Source organism: Temnothorax curvispinosus, unplaced genomic scaffold (genome assembly GCF_003070985.1).
Source record: "Temnothorax curvispinosus isolate PA1 unplaced genomic scaffold, ASM307098v1 QBEX01006757.1, whole genome shotgun sequence".
NCBI lineage: Eukaryota > Metazoa > Arthropoda > Insecta > Hymenoptera > Formicidae > Temnothorax > Temnothorax curvispinosus.
The window spans coordinates 1-18297 of NW_020216537.1; the positions used below are offsets into that span (position 1 = coordinate 1).

The 18297-nt window shown below is 38.8% G+C and overlaps 1 protein-coding gene across 1 annotated transcript; it reads right to left on the reverse strand.

Moving 5' to 3' along the window:
• Positions 1–43: 43 nt before the first annotated feature.
• On the reverse strand, positions 44–17559 carry LOC112456391 (the record flags this gene model as incomplete). The annotated part of the gene is made up of 3 exons (XM_025018893.1): positions 17489–17559; positions 17013–17254; positions 44–1053 (listed from the first exon to the last, which is right to left on the reverse strand). Coding segments are annotated over exons 1-3 (1323 nt in total), but the record flags the coding sequence as incomplete, so codon positions are not given.
• Between the last annotated feature and the right edge of the window lie 738 nt (positions 17560–18297).

Genomic DNA, 18297 nt, shown 5'->3' on the forward strand with positions numbered 1-18297 from the left:
GCGAAATGGTGTCCAGGTAATGCGGCAGGGCCGCGTGCCTCACCAGCAATACGTCGCCGGTGCTTCTTCCGCCGCAGAAGGATTGCTGCTTGAAATTGCTACGATTATTGCGAGTAGCGATGGTGCCAGCCACGTTCGTGTCTATCACGGGCTGTTCCTTCAGCACCGGGCCCGTCTCCTCCAATATACCCGCGTTGTTGAGCCTGTAACTTGGTACCACGGGCTGCAACTTATGTTGTTCCTCCCGCGCCGCTGGTACCGTCCTCAGGGAATAATCCTTCAGGAAACTGTTCCTATCCACGCAGGCGTTGTCGCCGCTGCTGACGCTCGGCAGGATCTTCAGCGTGGCGTTCGACGTGGGGTTGTACGCCGCGGACGGATTGAATCGGGACAACGAGGACGATCCGCCACACGACTGCTGTCGCTCTTCCTGGGGGCGCACGCCGTGAAACTCCGTCTTGTTCCCGAAGCTTAGAGACGGCAGCTGCCCGTTGTACACGTTAGCGGTGCCCGACGCCGCGCTGGTAGCGGCGATGCTACGCGTATTCGTCGACGTGGGCGACGTTGTGAATCGAGTTGCGAACAGCTCGGAGATGAAATTCCTGCGCTCCTTCGGGCGCGCGTAGCTGGCTACCTGGGTCCTCCGCGCGTTGTCTGTCCGCGCGATCGTCAACGACGACGTTGCAACGGGTTTCGGCGGGGTGTCTGTGAGAGATTCTGGTGACGATGGAAGATTGTGGCAGCCGGATGAATTTGGAAAGCTGTATTCCCTCGCATCGGTCGCGGCGTTACCGAACAACTGCCACGTCGGGCGAACTGTCCAGCACCACGAATTTTGACAACCCTGAACGTTACCGTCGCGGTTGGATGATTGTTGGCGTGCGATTTTTTTACACGGAGGCCCGTAAGACTGGAAATCACCGTTGCTGAACTGCGATGCCTGCTGGTAGTCAGAATACTCCGGAGTCGGGGGCAACTCCGGAGTCGGGGGCAACCACGGACGGAACTTCGCTGTTTCGTCGGAACTGCAACCAGCAGCGAGGCTGTGGCACCCTGTAACACAGGAAGGACATCGATTGGCAGTAGCAGACTATGAAGGTAAATCGAATAGGGATAGGCTGTAAAAAAACAACGTTCACATTACACCTCCACCCGACATCCATAGATATCTAATTTTTATATATTTCCTTAGGTCTAATTTTATAGGTCTAATCCTTATTTTATTTTACCATTTACTAGAATATAAATCATGCTTATATTCTTGTATAGAAAATATTTAATAATATAGATAATAGATCAATATATAGATGTAGATTTAAGTAGGTAGGTATTTTTATTTTATACAGACATATAAAATAAATTACTGTTATTGCTACTTAAAAAAAATTTAAATTAAATTAAAAATTAAACTACTATTAAAAGGACGAGAAAGTAAAATATATTTCGCAAACAGTATAAAGATATAACTCCAGGGGCGTTAACTAAAAAGAGAGAAAAGGGGGTTAATTAAAAAGAGAGAAAAAGAATCTTGCACGGGGAATTCCGATGTCTCCTCGAGAGATGGATTCATGCTGACGGAGAGAGAGAAGAAGAAAATGAATAGGAGCAAATCCGTGAGGCAAGCGAGGCATGCCGTACGGCGTACGGCTTGATGGCATGCTTGTAGTGGACGCTGGTACGGTGAATAGGTAGGTAGGTCTGGCCGATACGATCCGACGATCGCACTCGTACTCGTACTCGCTTACATGCACCCATACACGCGAGCGCACGCGGATGCATCGTGTACGTGGCCTCCTCAACACGCTCACGTATCGTGCCTACATATTCCATGCGTAAACAAGTGTCGGTGTGTATATGTACACGTAGCGCGAGTGTATACGCGCCAGGTAGGCGCAGATCCCTCTCTTCAAGAAGAAAGACTTGCTCCGGCTAACTGGGTTAGTGGCACATTAGCCAGCCACGGCCGAGTACATTCAGTCGACCAAATTGCCGCGTTTAAAAATATATTTTTGTATAGCGTTGTACAAGAATATGAACGATGCTCTCAGTGAGATAAAGGAAAATCTAGCAAAAAAAGGACTCAATGAGATATTTCATCTCGAGACGAGTATTAAGACTAATTGACATTTGTCTTTCTGATTTTGATATCTGATACGTCCCATATTATGAACCTTGTTTGTAATCACGAAATTATTAACATGAGAATAAATATATTACTATTTGGAAATTTTACATGAAATAAAAAAGAAAAATTAAAAGAATAAAATTTTCCTCTAAATCTTTTTTATTATATATGTAAAAATTTAAAATTTATGTATATTAGAGAATCTTACTGTATATTAAATAAATAAAAATATATATGAGAATTTTATACATATAATTGAAAAGTAGGTTATAACATATCTCTCATGTAAATTAATATCATTTATAATATACGTGAGTGCGTGCACGTATGTATATATGTACTACCTACACAAAAAATAAATTATTTAAAAAAAATTTAAACATAGCAATGATAATACGTGACATATAAAATAATGCTATTAGAAACAATGTTATTAGATTAAAAATGAATATTAAAAATGACAAAGACTATAAACATAATCTAGTTATTTTTGCTTAATATGGGCAATTAGATTAAACATTGAATTTTTAAATTTGAGAGAGAAACGCTCTTCCTGTGTGACTCTTCCTTGCTCTTTGTACTACGCTATCTTATTAATATTCTTGCGCTTGTTCATGTATGTAATATATGTGTAATGTTACTTCTTCTGCAATAAGAAAATATTAAAAATAATAAAATAAATAATATATATAAATGATTTAAGAAATAATGCAAAATATAATAAAAAATAAAATAGTATAAAATAAATAGTAAAATATGATATAGGTGGCAGTGTAGTCTAGTGGTAAAGCGCCATTTAGTAAAATATGATATAAAAATATATGAATAAATAATATAAAATAAGTTAAAGCAAATCGATCATTAAACTGGTCATTAATATATTAAGTGTGAACTTATGAGTGCAAATGTTTGTGTACACCGCAAATGCATATCAAAAGAATATTATGCTAATTAATACTACACTAATAAATAGTGTATATAAAATAGTTTATTAATAAAATAATATATTAATGAAACCTTAGTAATATTAATTGACCTTAGTAATATTATACTAACCAATTAATAATAATTAACTAATTATACTAACTAATTAAGAATATTAATTAATTATACTAATTATATTGATTAGTAGGACTACGCACATGATTTGTGAAACCAGGCAATAATCTTAAATCTTTAGCATTAAAAAATTTGCAATTTTGAAATTGATAGTGCTAAATAAAACAAGGTCACACATATTGAAGAACGTATCAGTATAAGACGATTGTAGGATATTACGAATTGTACGAAAGACTTAAATATATGTGTAATTAATTTATGTCGTAGCGTTTTTGCCACAGTTGTATATAAAATTTCTCGCGTATAAAAATGTGCATAGTCCGACGATTAATGGTATATTTATATTATATTAATAAAAACTGAATATATAATACGTGAATCGTTGATTCGATCAGCGTTTTTGGTTTGCGGATTCGTGCTCGTACCCTCATTCGTTATATCCTTGTTATATCCTGCTCTCGCATCGTTTACGGCTCTCGTTATTTTTTGTTCAGCTAATTTCATGGCTTCTCTTGTTTTGACGATGCTGAGACGTTCTCTCATGTTCGTGCTGTTTCACGGCTGTGCCAACTTCGTAATCTTCTTGGTCTTCCAAAGTAAGTAGATTTTGTCAGAACTAGAGTTTTGACTTAAAATATGCGATATATACTTTAAGTCTTGTTGATTTCTTTCACCAGTGTATTTTCATTGACGATCTGTACATAAAGGATAATAGTGTTAATAAGAATTTCACTGCAAAAATCTGATACATGAATATTCAGGCAAGCTGATAAGCAGAAGTGTTAGTGCGAAGCAGCATTGATTGCATTCACAAATAAGGCATTATCAGTACAGTTATAGTTTTTCGCAATATTCATACATGTGTCAGTACTAATTTTCGATTTCTAAAGTCCCCTTTGGCCAAAAGTCAATTATATATTGATTGTACAAAAATACAATTTATAATTATCTGTTAACCGAAGAGGAGATTTACACAGGCAAACAAGTTCTGATACAATTCGGTTTTAACATAAATTTTTTTATTAAGTTTGATAGATCATGGCACACTTTCTTTGTAAACTTTTTGAAAAATTGCCGCGTCATCAAAGAAACTTTAGCAAGCTATAACTTTCTCAAATTTAGGTTTTTTTTTAATTCAAAAAGTACTAAAAATCGGCTTACATTCTCTACATTAATTATGGATACCGCTTGATAAAAAAAAAAAATGTTAAAACCGAATTGTGAGTGCTGTACTTAACCCTTTCTGTACGGAGAGCAATTATAGACAGTCACTGTCCACATGCTCCTCACTGCGGCCGAGCAACTTGAAATGTTAACTTGAAATGTTTCTGTTGATACATTTTTTTAAATGTTTTTGTTATTGAGTTTTATTAAATATAATAATTGAAAGCGTTAAACGTCGAGTGCTTAGCTCTTTCGACTGAATCGCGTGTTAATAAGTCGGTAGATCGGCGCTTCCGGCGCTTCGGTCACTGCAATGGAGGGCCGTTCGCATCCGGGGGCCCGATTCTCTAACGACAAACGCATGCGTAAACTCTGCTCTAATAGAAAAGCTGCAAGCTTATTGGCTAAAAACTGTGCGATAGCCAATGAATTTGCAGCCTTCCCTTATAGAAATTTAATACTGTAAGTGATTTTTTGGCTAGTAATTAATCACTTAAATATTAAAAGCACTGTTAATAGTGCTTTTAATAGTGCTTTTAAATGATTAATCACTAGCCAAAAAATCACTTACAGTATTAAATTTCTATAAGGGTTTCTGTTAGAGCAGAGTTTGCGCATACGTTTCTCGTTAGAGAATTGGGCCCCTGTGGTCGCTCCGTACCGGAAGGGTTAAGAAAGAAATATACAAATATATCGGTAAGAACGCATCCTGCAACAATTATACAATATTTGCGTCTACCACAATTCCATTTGTTAGATTTTTCTGCAGACAAGCAATTTAATTTTTTTCATTTAATTTTATTTGTTGCAAAAATGTTTCGTTTCAGAATTCGAACAGTATTGCGCAATAGTGCTGCATAATCATGTTATCAAAATATTGCGATTACATCTTTTTACGACATCTCATGCATTATAATTTCCAAGACTGCAAAACTACTGCAACGTAATGCGTAAATTAGGAAGTATATCTTATTCGATTTGGCATATTTGCATATTTACATTGTTACAAAGTTTATGCGTGATCATGTGACCACGCGACGAATGAGAAAGCAATCTGAGGCATTGAGAGAATTGAAGTAGCGAGAGTAAGATTGATGAACAGTAGAAAAGCAGAGGCTAAGCAAAGCGGAGTTTAACTACATTTTTGTTGAAACATTAAGTAGTTTAATATGTAAGAATAAGCATCTCTATCAAAATAATACATATAATTTTAACTTCAGCTTTGAATTCATTGTGTACATACATATATACATATATACGCAACAAGGTTTTATATACATTATCTTTACAACTTACAGAAAATTGTTATATTTTTATTTGTGACTAGATATTGTTATATTAGAAGAATTGATAACAATTTACAAAAAAAAATTAATTTGTAAAAAAGCAGAAGAAGCTATTTTAACTTATGTTAATTGCATAATTAATAAGCTTATTAGTTAACTTAATAAATTAGTTACAATTTATTAAGTTAAGAGAGTAATAACTATCGAACGAAATGAATTGTGCATATATTATAATAGCATGTTTATGTGTTGATAACATTACAGTTAGACTAGCTATACCATTCATTATTAATAATATGTTTGTATATTTAATCATAATCTTTAATAATAATAATTAATTAATTGACACTCACCTGTATCAAAAAGTGCGAGATATATCAAATTTAAACACATGCTGCACCATTTTTTTGCATTAATTTTATATAGCACTGTAAAAATTTATTATTTTTTAAATCGACGCTGCGATCAATCACAATATTTATTATGTATCTAATTAATAGCAAAAATTAATAAGTAAATTGGTAATGAAAGTTAATAATAAATTAATAAGTATAGTAAAAAACGTTAAATCTAATTTATTAACAAAGTTAATGAACGAAGATAATGTCAGTATTATCAACTTTGACAAAAATTTATACGTCAAAACTTATATCAAACTGTATATTATTCTCTTTATCAAGAACCCCCTATACCTAATGCAAAATTCAAGTTTCATCAACATTCGATTCGTAGCGATCAAAATTAAAACAGAAAGTAGGATATTGATAAAATATTAGGTGTACAACTTAATTCGGTCCGTTTTTATAGCACCTAGAGCCATCTTTTGAAAACGGACCGAACTAATTAAAATGTCCTGAAAGTAATCAAATACAATAGAAAACGATGAGCGCGGAACAGCAAATCGGAAGGAGAAATAATCGGAAGGGAAGAGTATTGTCGAAGATAAAAAGTTAAAATGCTATACGCTCTGTTACGACGTAACAATGCGATCGAATTTTCAGGTGCGTTTCCTGACTTGCTGTAAGTAAATAAAAAAAAAGAAAAAAAAATTAAATTTTACCGTACCGGATTCTCAATACCAGCCACTGCTGTATGACAATTACGCGCTTCCGAATCCACAGAAGCGGTAGATCCACCTGCCGCTATTTTCTGCCGAAATGAAAGATCCTTACTCACGCAAGAATAAGCGTTTTTCATTGTTCGCATCCTGTTTGCTCGTATCCTTATCCTTAAACGTCCCTTTTTTTCTTTTCCATTTCGATTGACATATCCGCGTAGCCGCGCGGCGATATACACGTCATGAGAAACGTGCAAATCGGCTCCGCCTGTCGCTTCCTCGAGCGTCCGTCGTCATCGTCGTCGTCATCGTCATCGTCATCGTTATCTCCCTCTCGCGAAACTCCCCCCTCCCTCCCCCCTGTGCTATTCTACCTCTCCTCTCGTTCTGCCGGAGCAGCTTCGAGTCCGTCCTTGTCGTCGGTTAGACTCCGTCCTTGTCAATGGTAAACATTTCAGAATAAGTACTCCCTCCCTTTACAACCTTTCCCCCCTCCCCCCTCACTTCGGAACTCGTGAAACGAGAGGACAGGGGGGGTCCTCTCTCGCCGAGTACCGTTATCCAACGGCGCGGACGCGCTCGACTCGTTCGCGCGGTGGGCCCGCGCGCGAGGATCGATCAGGCCCGCTTTTTTGGTGCCTACGACGATGCCTCCGTGGGCTACTTATCAATGGGATCACCGGGTATTCGTGCGATACGACAAATTCGGCCGTACCGATTTGTACCCGGTGTAGCCGGTGTTTGCGACCGACGGACGTGCCCGGGTTTATGGCGAATACGTTTCTTCCTGTTTAAATTTAAAACGTCGTTAAATCACGTTTATCACCAGACACTCGGCCAAACACTCGCAAGGAGCTGGCCGAATTCGGTCTTATTTCTTACCGTGGATCAACATTCCATCGGCTGTCATCTTCGTATAACTCTGTCTACTTAATTATCCTTTTTATAATAGAATTGTCTAATAATTATTCATTATAATAATAATAACGATTATAAGTCTCTTAAAAAGAGCAAAAGCGTTATCATTAAATAAGTAATTTTCCAAAATGTGAGAATATGTATTTATCTTCCTCGATACAGATCTGATATGTCTGACCCGTAATATCTATTTTCTACTGTTAGAGTATCTTTTGTAAGTTCAAATAATCTTTTATCTCTAGAAAAACGGAATATCTTGTGTTTCATCCACTTCTTTCTATCGTTAGTAATTAAATTGTGAAAGGCAGAATTTTTGCAACTTTGGATCAACATTTTATTGATAATTGCAATTTAACTTGGCATGCGAAAGGCTTTCCAATTATAATTCATCCCGTAATAATATACAGACGGGTTTCTCATTTAAAAAACAAATTAATAAAAGAGAGATGAATATGTAAATAAATCAATAAATGAATTATTATTAGCCCAGCATTCTGCATATAACAGGAGATATTTTAGGAGAGTCATCCATTTATTGAAAATATATCTTTATAATCCCCATAAAAATTCTGAATAAATTTTCAAGCTCCTCCTCTCGCACGAGGAATTCCTAATCTCTTCCGGGAGGGGATTTCTTCCACCGCAGGAGGCAAAATCCCGGAACAAGATGTACGTCCATCCATCGGCGCTATACAGTATCACGTATGTGCACACGCATCTTGTTCGACGTGTGCGTGTCATATTGGTGCGTGAGTATACGCAAAGGGATACCCGTATCCCATCCGTCCGTTCGTTCGTCCCTCACATCGGGGTCCCCGCGAGACCGAGTCAGAGGGGGTCGCCGCCGCCGCCGACGCCGACGCCGTTCGCGAATATCCGTGCCGTGACTACAAGCCGAAACCATACCGCGCTCGCGCTCTCTCAGTGGGGCGGCCGAAGTAGGCCGGAGCACCGTTACAGCCGGCTGCACGGCCGAAGCCTACGCAAATCGACTAGATTTTGCCCGAATGGCTTTCCTTTTCGTTGTGAAAAATGGCGCGTGCGAGCCGCGCGCGGTTTCCGCGACGACCCACTTCTGCGCGAGCGACCATGCGTGCGATTTTCCTCGCGATTCCCGCGCGCGGCGATTCCTGGACCCGTCTCGCGAGTGACTGTCAGCCGCGCGTGTAAGCGTCATCGCGTCTTCCGTCCTTCTCGAGATTCCTGTTTCCGCGCGCTTACATTTTCATACATGTATGTAAATTTCTATACATTTATCTTTGTATTTTCGGTAATGTTTAGAGCTTCGCGAATTACACATTACTTAAATTACGAATTATTTTTTGATCGATATCAATTTTTTTTGTATTTAGGTCATTACGTCTCGTTCCCTGCGGTTTTCCGCACGTGAAAAAGTTTTATCTTCCGCGGCCGGTCCGCGTCATCCCGCGGTCAGCCGGAAGAAATGCCGCGCGGCACGGTGCGGTGCGGCGCGGCGCGCATCGGCGGCACACTTGTCCGCGCGATGACTATGCCCGGCTAAACTATATCGGCACGTATACTGGGGAACGGAAGTAGGTCGAGACACCGTTACCGGGTAGCCGAGAAGCTCGGGGAGGCCTACGCAAGACCAGTCAGATTTTGCTAAGCGTTCGCCAGCCGGCCGGCCGCGGCTTTCCTTTTCGTTACGAAAAATGGCGCGTGCGAAACGCGGTTCCCCGTGAATGACCCACATCGGGCCTCAAACGAGTCACGCTCGCCGCGAGAGCGTCTTCGTCCTCGCTCGCTCGCTCGCTCGCATGCTCGCCGCCGTCGGTGGGCGACCGGTTGGGAACCCGCTCGATACCCGTGACCCACACCGTAGCACGCAGAACCAGACGCGACCAAACGTGAAATTCATTTCCATACTTCCGTGTCCGGCTGTACGCGGAATGGATCTTTTCGCCTCGTTACGCAGCCGCGACGGACAACGCGTTCATTCGCGTCCCCGATCGACTCATTTTAATTCTTTACAACGCGTTACGCTTTTTTTTTTTAATCGCAAGTTCTAATTGCAGGCGTTACTTTGATCTTTTTCATTCATTGTAGATTATTCCTTTTTAGCGATAATAATTATTTTTACTATTTGTATATATACTCTCTCTTTCTTTTGTTTCGTGTGGGAATAGTGAAATTTATTATTGATATTTATCGTAATTAATTTAAATTAGGTAACTAAAATCAACTAAAAAGATTGTTATTTATAAATATTATGAGACATCAGCGCTAAAATAAAAAAGAAGTTTGTAGAGAAAATTTTAAATTATATTGCAATTATATTCCAAGTTAGGTATATTAATTAAATTGAAAATTGAATTTTGTAATGCAATTAATGGCAAAGCGAATGAAAATAAAATGTGCTGTCCTTTATTCTCTCTCTCGTAAGCGAGAGAATATTTTAATTTATAAGACGCTAAGTAGAAAACAGGCATTAGAGTCAGACATATCGGGTGTATATCAAACGAGATATGTATGCGTCGCAGTTATTTAGGAAATCCCATTAGCTGATTATCCCAACTGATTATAGCTATGCGAAAGCTCCTTGGTATTCGGGAACTTTTGATATTTCGGGAATGCAGGAGACATTTAATGCACTGGTCGCGACGACTTTCGCGATAATTTCTTAGACAAACAGATAAGTCTCAAATGAGGGTACTATCTTTCAACTATCTTATAACGGTGTATTAGAGCGCGGTTATATTTAGCCGGTTCATTAGTGACCCCATAAATTGGCCGATTGCCATTATGTGGGCATATAGAAAATGTTACAAGGGTATTGTTATGTTTCTCATTGATTCGATTATCGATTACTGTACGACTTTCCAAACACGTCCCTCCGTATCGATAAAATATGTTAATAGGATATCCGAGTATTATGGTTTGTCCCAACATTGTGTATTATTAATGTCATATTCGTTTTATATCTTATGCGAGATAAACGGAAAGATTTGCAGAATTGCACGCACAATTCGCTGAACTAAAAACTCCATGAAATGGAAGCGCCCGGAAAAGAACAATACCTTTTTCGTCAATAATGGAATTTTTCTAATTTAAACTTAATGATGCTAAAAGCTATTAAAAACCTAAATTATATTAATATAATTACTTATTGATTATTTATTAAATAAAATAAAAAAGGAAGAAGAAGAACCGAAGCATACGTGTCGTACCAAAAGAAAATGTGAAATGAAAAGAAAGAATTTTAACTAGGTATATTAACTCTTATCACAAATTGATTGTTTATTCTATTAGGTGTTCGACTTTGAAGATAATTCTCTATAAAACAGGAATCCTAAGGTAAATAGATACAAAGATAGATATTTAATAAGACGTTAAAATTATTTATTTAAAAATTAAATGTAAATTAAAACTAGAAGTTATACACGCACAAATTTCAATAAGTAAGATAATATTATACAGTTTACATTAGAAAGTTAACAAAATTAATTCTATAAACAAAATGTAAAATAAAAAAATTTTTTAACGCTTGTGCAATACAGAAATAAAAAAAAATTTAGAAGCATTTCGAGACATTTTATTTAAAATTATCGTTTTTACTAGTAAATTAACGAAGTTGACAAAAAATGGTTTGTATCTGTGTGCAATTTAAGGATTTAAAAATTAATAAAATATTTAGTAAATCGATGACAGTATATTCCGAAGCAGGTAATATGAGTCAGAAGATTCGAAAGAAGATTCCCGTTGAAAATAATCGCATCGTTCGTCGTTGAAGCGACGTGCGCTGAAACCAGAATGCGCCGCGGCTAGATACGTAGATGCGTGCGTGAGGTAAGCTGGTACCGCTTGGCTGTCGGAGAAAGTGCGACGACCCTTAAGGTAAAGGTTAAAAAGACGTCGAAGAGAGACAGGGACGGTGTCGAGGAAGTGCGCGCGGACTGGCGAACATTCGCATACCGCGGTCGTACCCGAAACAACACTGGTTTGTCGGCATTTCATGGCACTTTCGCCGCAAGGACAAGTCGCGTACGCACCAAGTCCGAGCGGAAGAGATTTCGAAGGCCGCGCGCGGACACCAGCGTCGGGCCAAGCACACACAACGGGCAAATCTAAATAATAATTTTAACGGAGAAAAATTAAGGCACCTAACTGGCGCCTGGAAATTTTGAGAATTGTCAACTGTAATTTAATAATTGATCTCGGGAAATTTTGGAAATATTTTTTTCTCATTGTCTGCAGTCTGCAATGAATTTGTAGCGACTCATGCCGCGTTCGAAATCCAAAAATAGATCTAAAAAAAAATGATTTACGAGATTTTTGCCGAAGGGTATTCAGAAGATTTTTTTCTTTTAAGATAGGTCGGGTTTTCGTATTTCTGTATATGGACGATCGCTCGCGATGGGCCGACACGGATGACCGCGCGGATTCGTGCGATCGTCGTCCGCGGAGCGACCGTGGGCGATCGCCGCCGGGGTCCCGGTACCCACGGACGGCCGTGAGCGACGGCCGTGGATGCGGCGCTCACGGTGTTGTAGCTATAGACTCTACGGAACCGACGAGTCGGAAGACCTCCCCTCCTCCCGCCGTACCGCCGACGGAGTACCGGTTAATGTGGTACACTGACCTACTCTCTAGCCACCGCGGCACACCGCACCAGCGGAGAATAACCCCACCACACTGTTGTTCTGCCGTCCTTCTCGCGCAGCCGGCTACTTTTTCTCTCTCTCGTCTTTCCTCTCTCTTTCCTTGTCTCTCTCCCGCATTCCCTTTCCGCTTCTATTTCTCACCGTTTCTTTCTCATGTCCCGTCCTCCCCCCCCCGCCTTTCCCGCGGCCTCTCTTTCTCTCGCTTTTGTAAAATTATCTCGTTCGAGTGAAATAATGCCGGTAAAATGTAACTGGCGCACAATATCGGTCCGCAAATAACAATGTCTTTATTAAGTTTAAGTTTTAATTTTACACGTTGGCTCTCTTTAACATTTTGCAAAATGTAAAGTGTTTGACGTGTAGAGCGCAAACAAAAGGATTTCCAATTAAATAATTTATTACGTTCCTCCGAAGAAGGTCACCGCAAATGCGGCGAAAGTTATATGTATGAACAAATATATGTTCACGTTTATGAAACGTAGCCATGCAAATTTAAATGTGTTAACGCGCATTGTATTACGGATTATTTAAGCAAAGATTTGCAAACAAATCTTTACATTTATGCTTCCAATCATTTAAATGATATATTAATTATTAAATTTATATGTGTGTGGCAATATTGCTCCCGATAGCTCGCGATTGCGCCCGTTAAATTCCGACCCTGATATTACAGAACGCCTGCGGCAACATTTTGCTTTACAATTTGTGACGCAAATGCAGTAAAAATGAAGTATATGTTCACCATATGTTAAGATATTCTCTGCATTAGCACTCTATTGGTGCCAATGTGCGCGCGCGCGCGCACACACACAGGATGTCCCAATATTTCGTTTACATTGTATTATCGTGCCTTAAATCGTGAAGTGCTAGATATCTTACAAAATTACGGTTAGATTTTGAAGACAATTGTGAATTAAATATTGCCAGAAAATTTAGTAAATTAACAGTATAATATATAACATCAAAACAAACGAATCATTTATATGCAATTAATAAGTTTTCAATATAATTGTATATTCACAATGTCTCACGCTTTTGTGTTAAACACACTGACAATATAGAATATGTACCTACATGTAAAGAATATCGTTACGTATGGCGAACATATTTTGAAACACTTTGCAAATTCAATGGGCAACAAGATAATTTAAAGACTTCGTTTTTACTTTAACCTTTCGTTAGGAAACGCAAAAGCTACGGAAAAATCAGGCATATCCAGATGAACAGCGTTCTAAGAAATGTTCGATTTCTGCGTAACTTTTTTTTCACGAAATTACCTATGGTGAAGAAATATAAAAGATCTAAAATCTTGCTTTATACTTTTTTTTGTTCAGGACATTTTTGTGTCAAAATAATTAGTTTATTTAGAAACCATGCAATTGCAAAAAGAAGACGATGTTAACGAATTTGAGCCTAATTTGTATTACTAGTTAAAAATGTTCATAAACTTTGCACAGATTTGATCTATCACAGATTTTATTTATCCTGTGGAAATCCTTGAATGAAATTTTTATCATTGTCAATCAATGGTCTGCAGCTCAACTTAGCTTGAGAAATTAAGCAATTTTGATAGCTGACAAGCACAGAAGACGTTTAACCAATCGTTCATCAATATTCCATTCAATTATACGATCGTCTCGCGATTTGCGACAAACACCGTCGATTTCCTTATAACATTAATCGAGGGATCCTCGCACAGGCAACGTGCCCCATCGAAATCGAGCTGCGCGAAGAGGAGTCGTTGCATAAAAAGCGCACGCCACTAGAAATCGACGACCTGACACTGAGACCGTCCCCGAGCCAATCGCGGATTGGCATCGAGGAGCAACGAACCGCCTTGCGAGATGTCTACAACCTCGGGCAACAAGTCCGGGCCCCCACTAGCGAGCCGGGTAAGGAAGTCGTTCCGGAGAAATTTCACCGCAAACTTAGCAGCCTCCGTCTTCGTCGTTATCGTAGTGTACGTGGTTTTACGTCGTCGTCACCGTCGTCCGAATATCTAACAGCCAAGTCGAGTCTCGCAAAAGAAACTCCGGGGGAACGTGAAGATATAACCGCGGAGATGTATAACGAGCTTCTATTCGTTCTCGATAACTCGATTGTCTTTAAGTAAAAACGATAAGATATGCACAGGAAAAAAAACAATAATGATGGCGCGCGCCATGGAATTTTATTTTATTCAAACTCACGACGCGACGTCATGGGGCGACAAAATCTTATAACCTTTGAAATCTAATTGTAAGCTTAAAGCACATCGTACTAGTCTATGCGAAAATTAATTTCGTTATCTCGAGAATACACGGAGACGCAAGATCTTTTGAGCTACCACTTTTTTCAAATATTTTCTTTTCATAGGTTACTATTGTTTGTATGACTATACGCATTTTACGTTTGTCGCACGGTATTTAATTTCGGACACTTCTTAAACAATAACGAGAATTTAGAAATAGGCGAGGAAAAATAGGTAACCTATTCATTGGAGATTTATTGCTTAAGGGTACTGTCGGGTGAACCGAACCCAACACTTGAATACCTGGCCAAAATGGTCAATTTAGCTCTATATACATCACTAAATGCTAAACCAGAAAAAATTCGTTAGACATTTCCTTTTTTTTATAGTATCCGGAAATAGACTCTTTTCAAAGATTTACAGTTCGATGGTACATAAACCTTTTCGGGACGCCACTATTTTCGGAATTCCGTTAGAACGGGTTACACGCAATATAATGTAGGCTGTGGAGTATGGGGAAAAAAAACTATAGTAACCTGATTTTGACCAGAAAGTAGTGTCTCAACGAAAATAACCCTTTGGCCTATTTTGACTTATGAGACAACGTATAACATGTTTATAATGTACAGGTTTTTTTATCATGATTTCAATAATTTTACAATTCTAGAAGATGATGTATAATATAACACAAAAAATTAACACGGTCTATTAAAACGAAAAAAGAATAAAATTTTCTTGGTAAATAAAAATTAATTTTTATTTAAATAAAAATTGTCAGAAATATATATATGTGTATATATGTATGTGTGGGTGCATGTGTACACGTAAGTGTAACCACCAGTCTTACAAACTGTTATTCAATAGGGAATTTTTAGAAAAGGAAATTTCTTTTTAAGAATTAATTAAAATGTATTGTTTCGCATACAAATATCTTACGGCTATCAGATTCGCTCAAAATCTTCGGTCCTCGGAAGATTGTAAAGGAATCTTTACCGTTTTTAGAATTTCCAAATACGTTCGAATATAAACTTGACCTTGTCTCAACGCGTGGTTCACGATATCGCGATGTGGGCTTCGATTCGATCGATTCGACCCTGTCGCAAAATTATTGACTCGGGCGCACAAATAGACGACTACTTATCGTGAGTGGCGAACGAAGTTCTATCGTTAGAAAGCGTGGTAATTCGAGTGACGTATGTGGCACAAGAAGTAGTAGACGACAAACGATTCGTAAAATCATGGAACTCCACTGCGGCGGAGGTTTTGCGATATTCCAAAAATTCAAATTCTTTACTCCTAACCGGATTAATCAATATAATCAATAATACGAATTAGCCAACGGCGCAAATTCGTTAACATCGTTGATTTTCCTTCTGCAATCGCATGGTTTCTAAATAAATAAATTATTTTAGCACAAAAGTTTCAATAAAAAAGGTACGTGAACAAAGATTACGGATCAGTATTAACCGTCAAATATATATGTCCGTATAATATAATATATATTCAAATTATTATTAACATAGTATAATTCAATTGTAGTACCTATTCGTTTAGACCTCTATTCTAATTTTTATATTTTAAATAACGTTTAGAAAAATTTAAGCAAAGGTTTTAATATGCAAGTCGGAACGAATGTCCATGTGATATAATATTCAAAATATGTTATTCGACGTATTCGCGCAATATTTGTTATAATTAGCGATATTAATTTCAATTGTTACTTAGATCGTCTTCTAAAATCGTCATCAAAAATTGAGAAACTCGAAGTAACAATCAAAACTAGGCTTATAGCGAATACTCAAAAAATGTACTAATAAAAATCTATTTTTTTATTCAAAATAATTTGTAATACGATATTTATATTTATATTTTATAATGTAATATTTTATATAATTAAGGTTATAATGTAGTATTCATTATATCGCACGAACATCGGCACACCTGCATATATATTTTTGCTTAAATTTTTCTAAAATCCAACCAGTTCAATATACAAAAATTAGAATAAATATATAAACTGTAAAAAATATGTATACATATAAATGTTACATGCAGGTTTGTAGAGTCTCCTTGGATTGTTGGTACGATCGAAAAGAATAAATTATTGTTGAAATTCGACAATGTACAGTACACACAAGACTATTGACAATTATTTATGTTTACGAAAGCATAAATATAAGTTCCAAATTTTCAAACTTTTCAGACAGAAACGACTCTTCGTACGAAGGATACTTTATTTTTCATTTTCGACCAATCACCTCGCGAGGAATCATACTCTTCTCGATTGTATCACCGTTTCGGAAGTGCTCTGTATAAAACGTGCATGCTGGATCTGTAATCTTGAGGAATATCCAGATGCAAAAAAAATACATCACAAAACATTACAACCCGACCATCTTACCGTCAAACAGACACAAACTTTTGTGGTTTTTCGCACGTTGTGTCGCGCGCCGACTTATACATGCACACTAAAGATGCATACTTATCGGACGAATAAAAAAAAACATGCGTCCGATAAACGCGTGGCGTAGATCCGGGCTGGGTAACTTACGTATGAATAGCTTGGTATCCAGAATGGTTTCGTTGCTGGGCCTCCTCGGCAGGATCTCCTCTTGTAAATCTATCCAAAGGAGCGACGCGCACACTCTATCCACCCGATGGACCGGCTTCCCCCGACAACGGATCAAAGAATTGAACACTTTTGAAAATTCCGCGCGATTCACCTTTTCACGATGGAGTACGGGGATAGAAACGGGACGCGGCGCATTGACAACGGAAACAAACGGCGAGACTCTTCAGCACAATCGCGCGGGGCAAGTGGAACGTACTGCAGGCGACGACCGGCTACTGTGCATAGACACATCAGAATTCGTCCGAGAGAAGACTGAGATATATTAGAGATTAATTTTTTTCACTCCACTCTCCTTATTCTTCGCTCTCCCTTGTTTTCACCGTCCTGGGTAGAGACGGGCTCGAGCGAAGACCACCGTGGATCACGAGGAAGGAATCCCGCACAAAGTCCTTGACCTAGCCCAGGCTCTCCTCCTGTGCCTCTTCGATCTCTGTTGTCCTCGAACTTCATTCATCAGTATTTCCATCGGCTTCACGGGCCAACGACACCCAAAGCTCCGTTTCTCGCTGACCTACTTCCCCCCCTCTTCGATACTTATGAATTTCTGTTTCAATAATTGTTTATGATTTTGCTCTGTTGACAATTTTTAATTTCGCTTTGCTTTCCTCTCTCTGTCTCTTTCTTTCTCTCTCTATCTTAGCTCTCGCAAAAGCTCGCAAAGCACTAGTGACAGGATATATTCCATATCATCAAAAGCCATCGATGAACGTCGCCGTTCATCCGAGAAGACCTCCGTCCCCGAATTCGAATCCTAGACACATCACACTGAGTCCATATCAAGGCCTTCGGAAAAATCCGACCGACCGGAGAAAAAATTGCGCGTTTAATTCACGTGTCCACTATCACAGGCGGTATCCCGAGGGGAACATCGACGCGCGCGCGGAAGTGTTCTTCGGTGATCGTGCCGCTCAGTCACGGGTCTCAGTGCGTCTACTCCGAGCGTCCTTCCGATGTCACGGGTAAGGTAGGCATCTCGCGGATTCACTCGGTCGAACGGCGAACGAGGAACACGGTTCTAAGTCCCGAAAGTAGACCAAGTAGAAACGTACTGCCTGACTTGTAAGCCCTTACTGCTGCGGGCCTTACGATAGCGACCGACTGGGGCCGAGAGGCCTCGTTACAACGATCCGGTGGACCCCCCACTCGTGCAACGAGTGTTGTGTTCCTCCCGCTCCTTTCTCACTCTACCAGTCGCCGCTGCTCT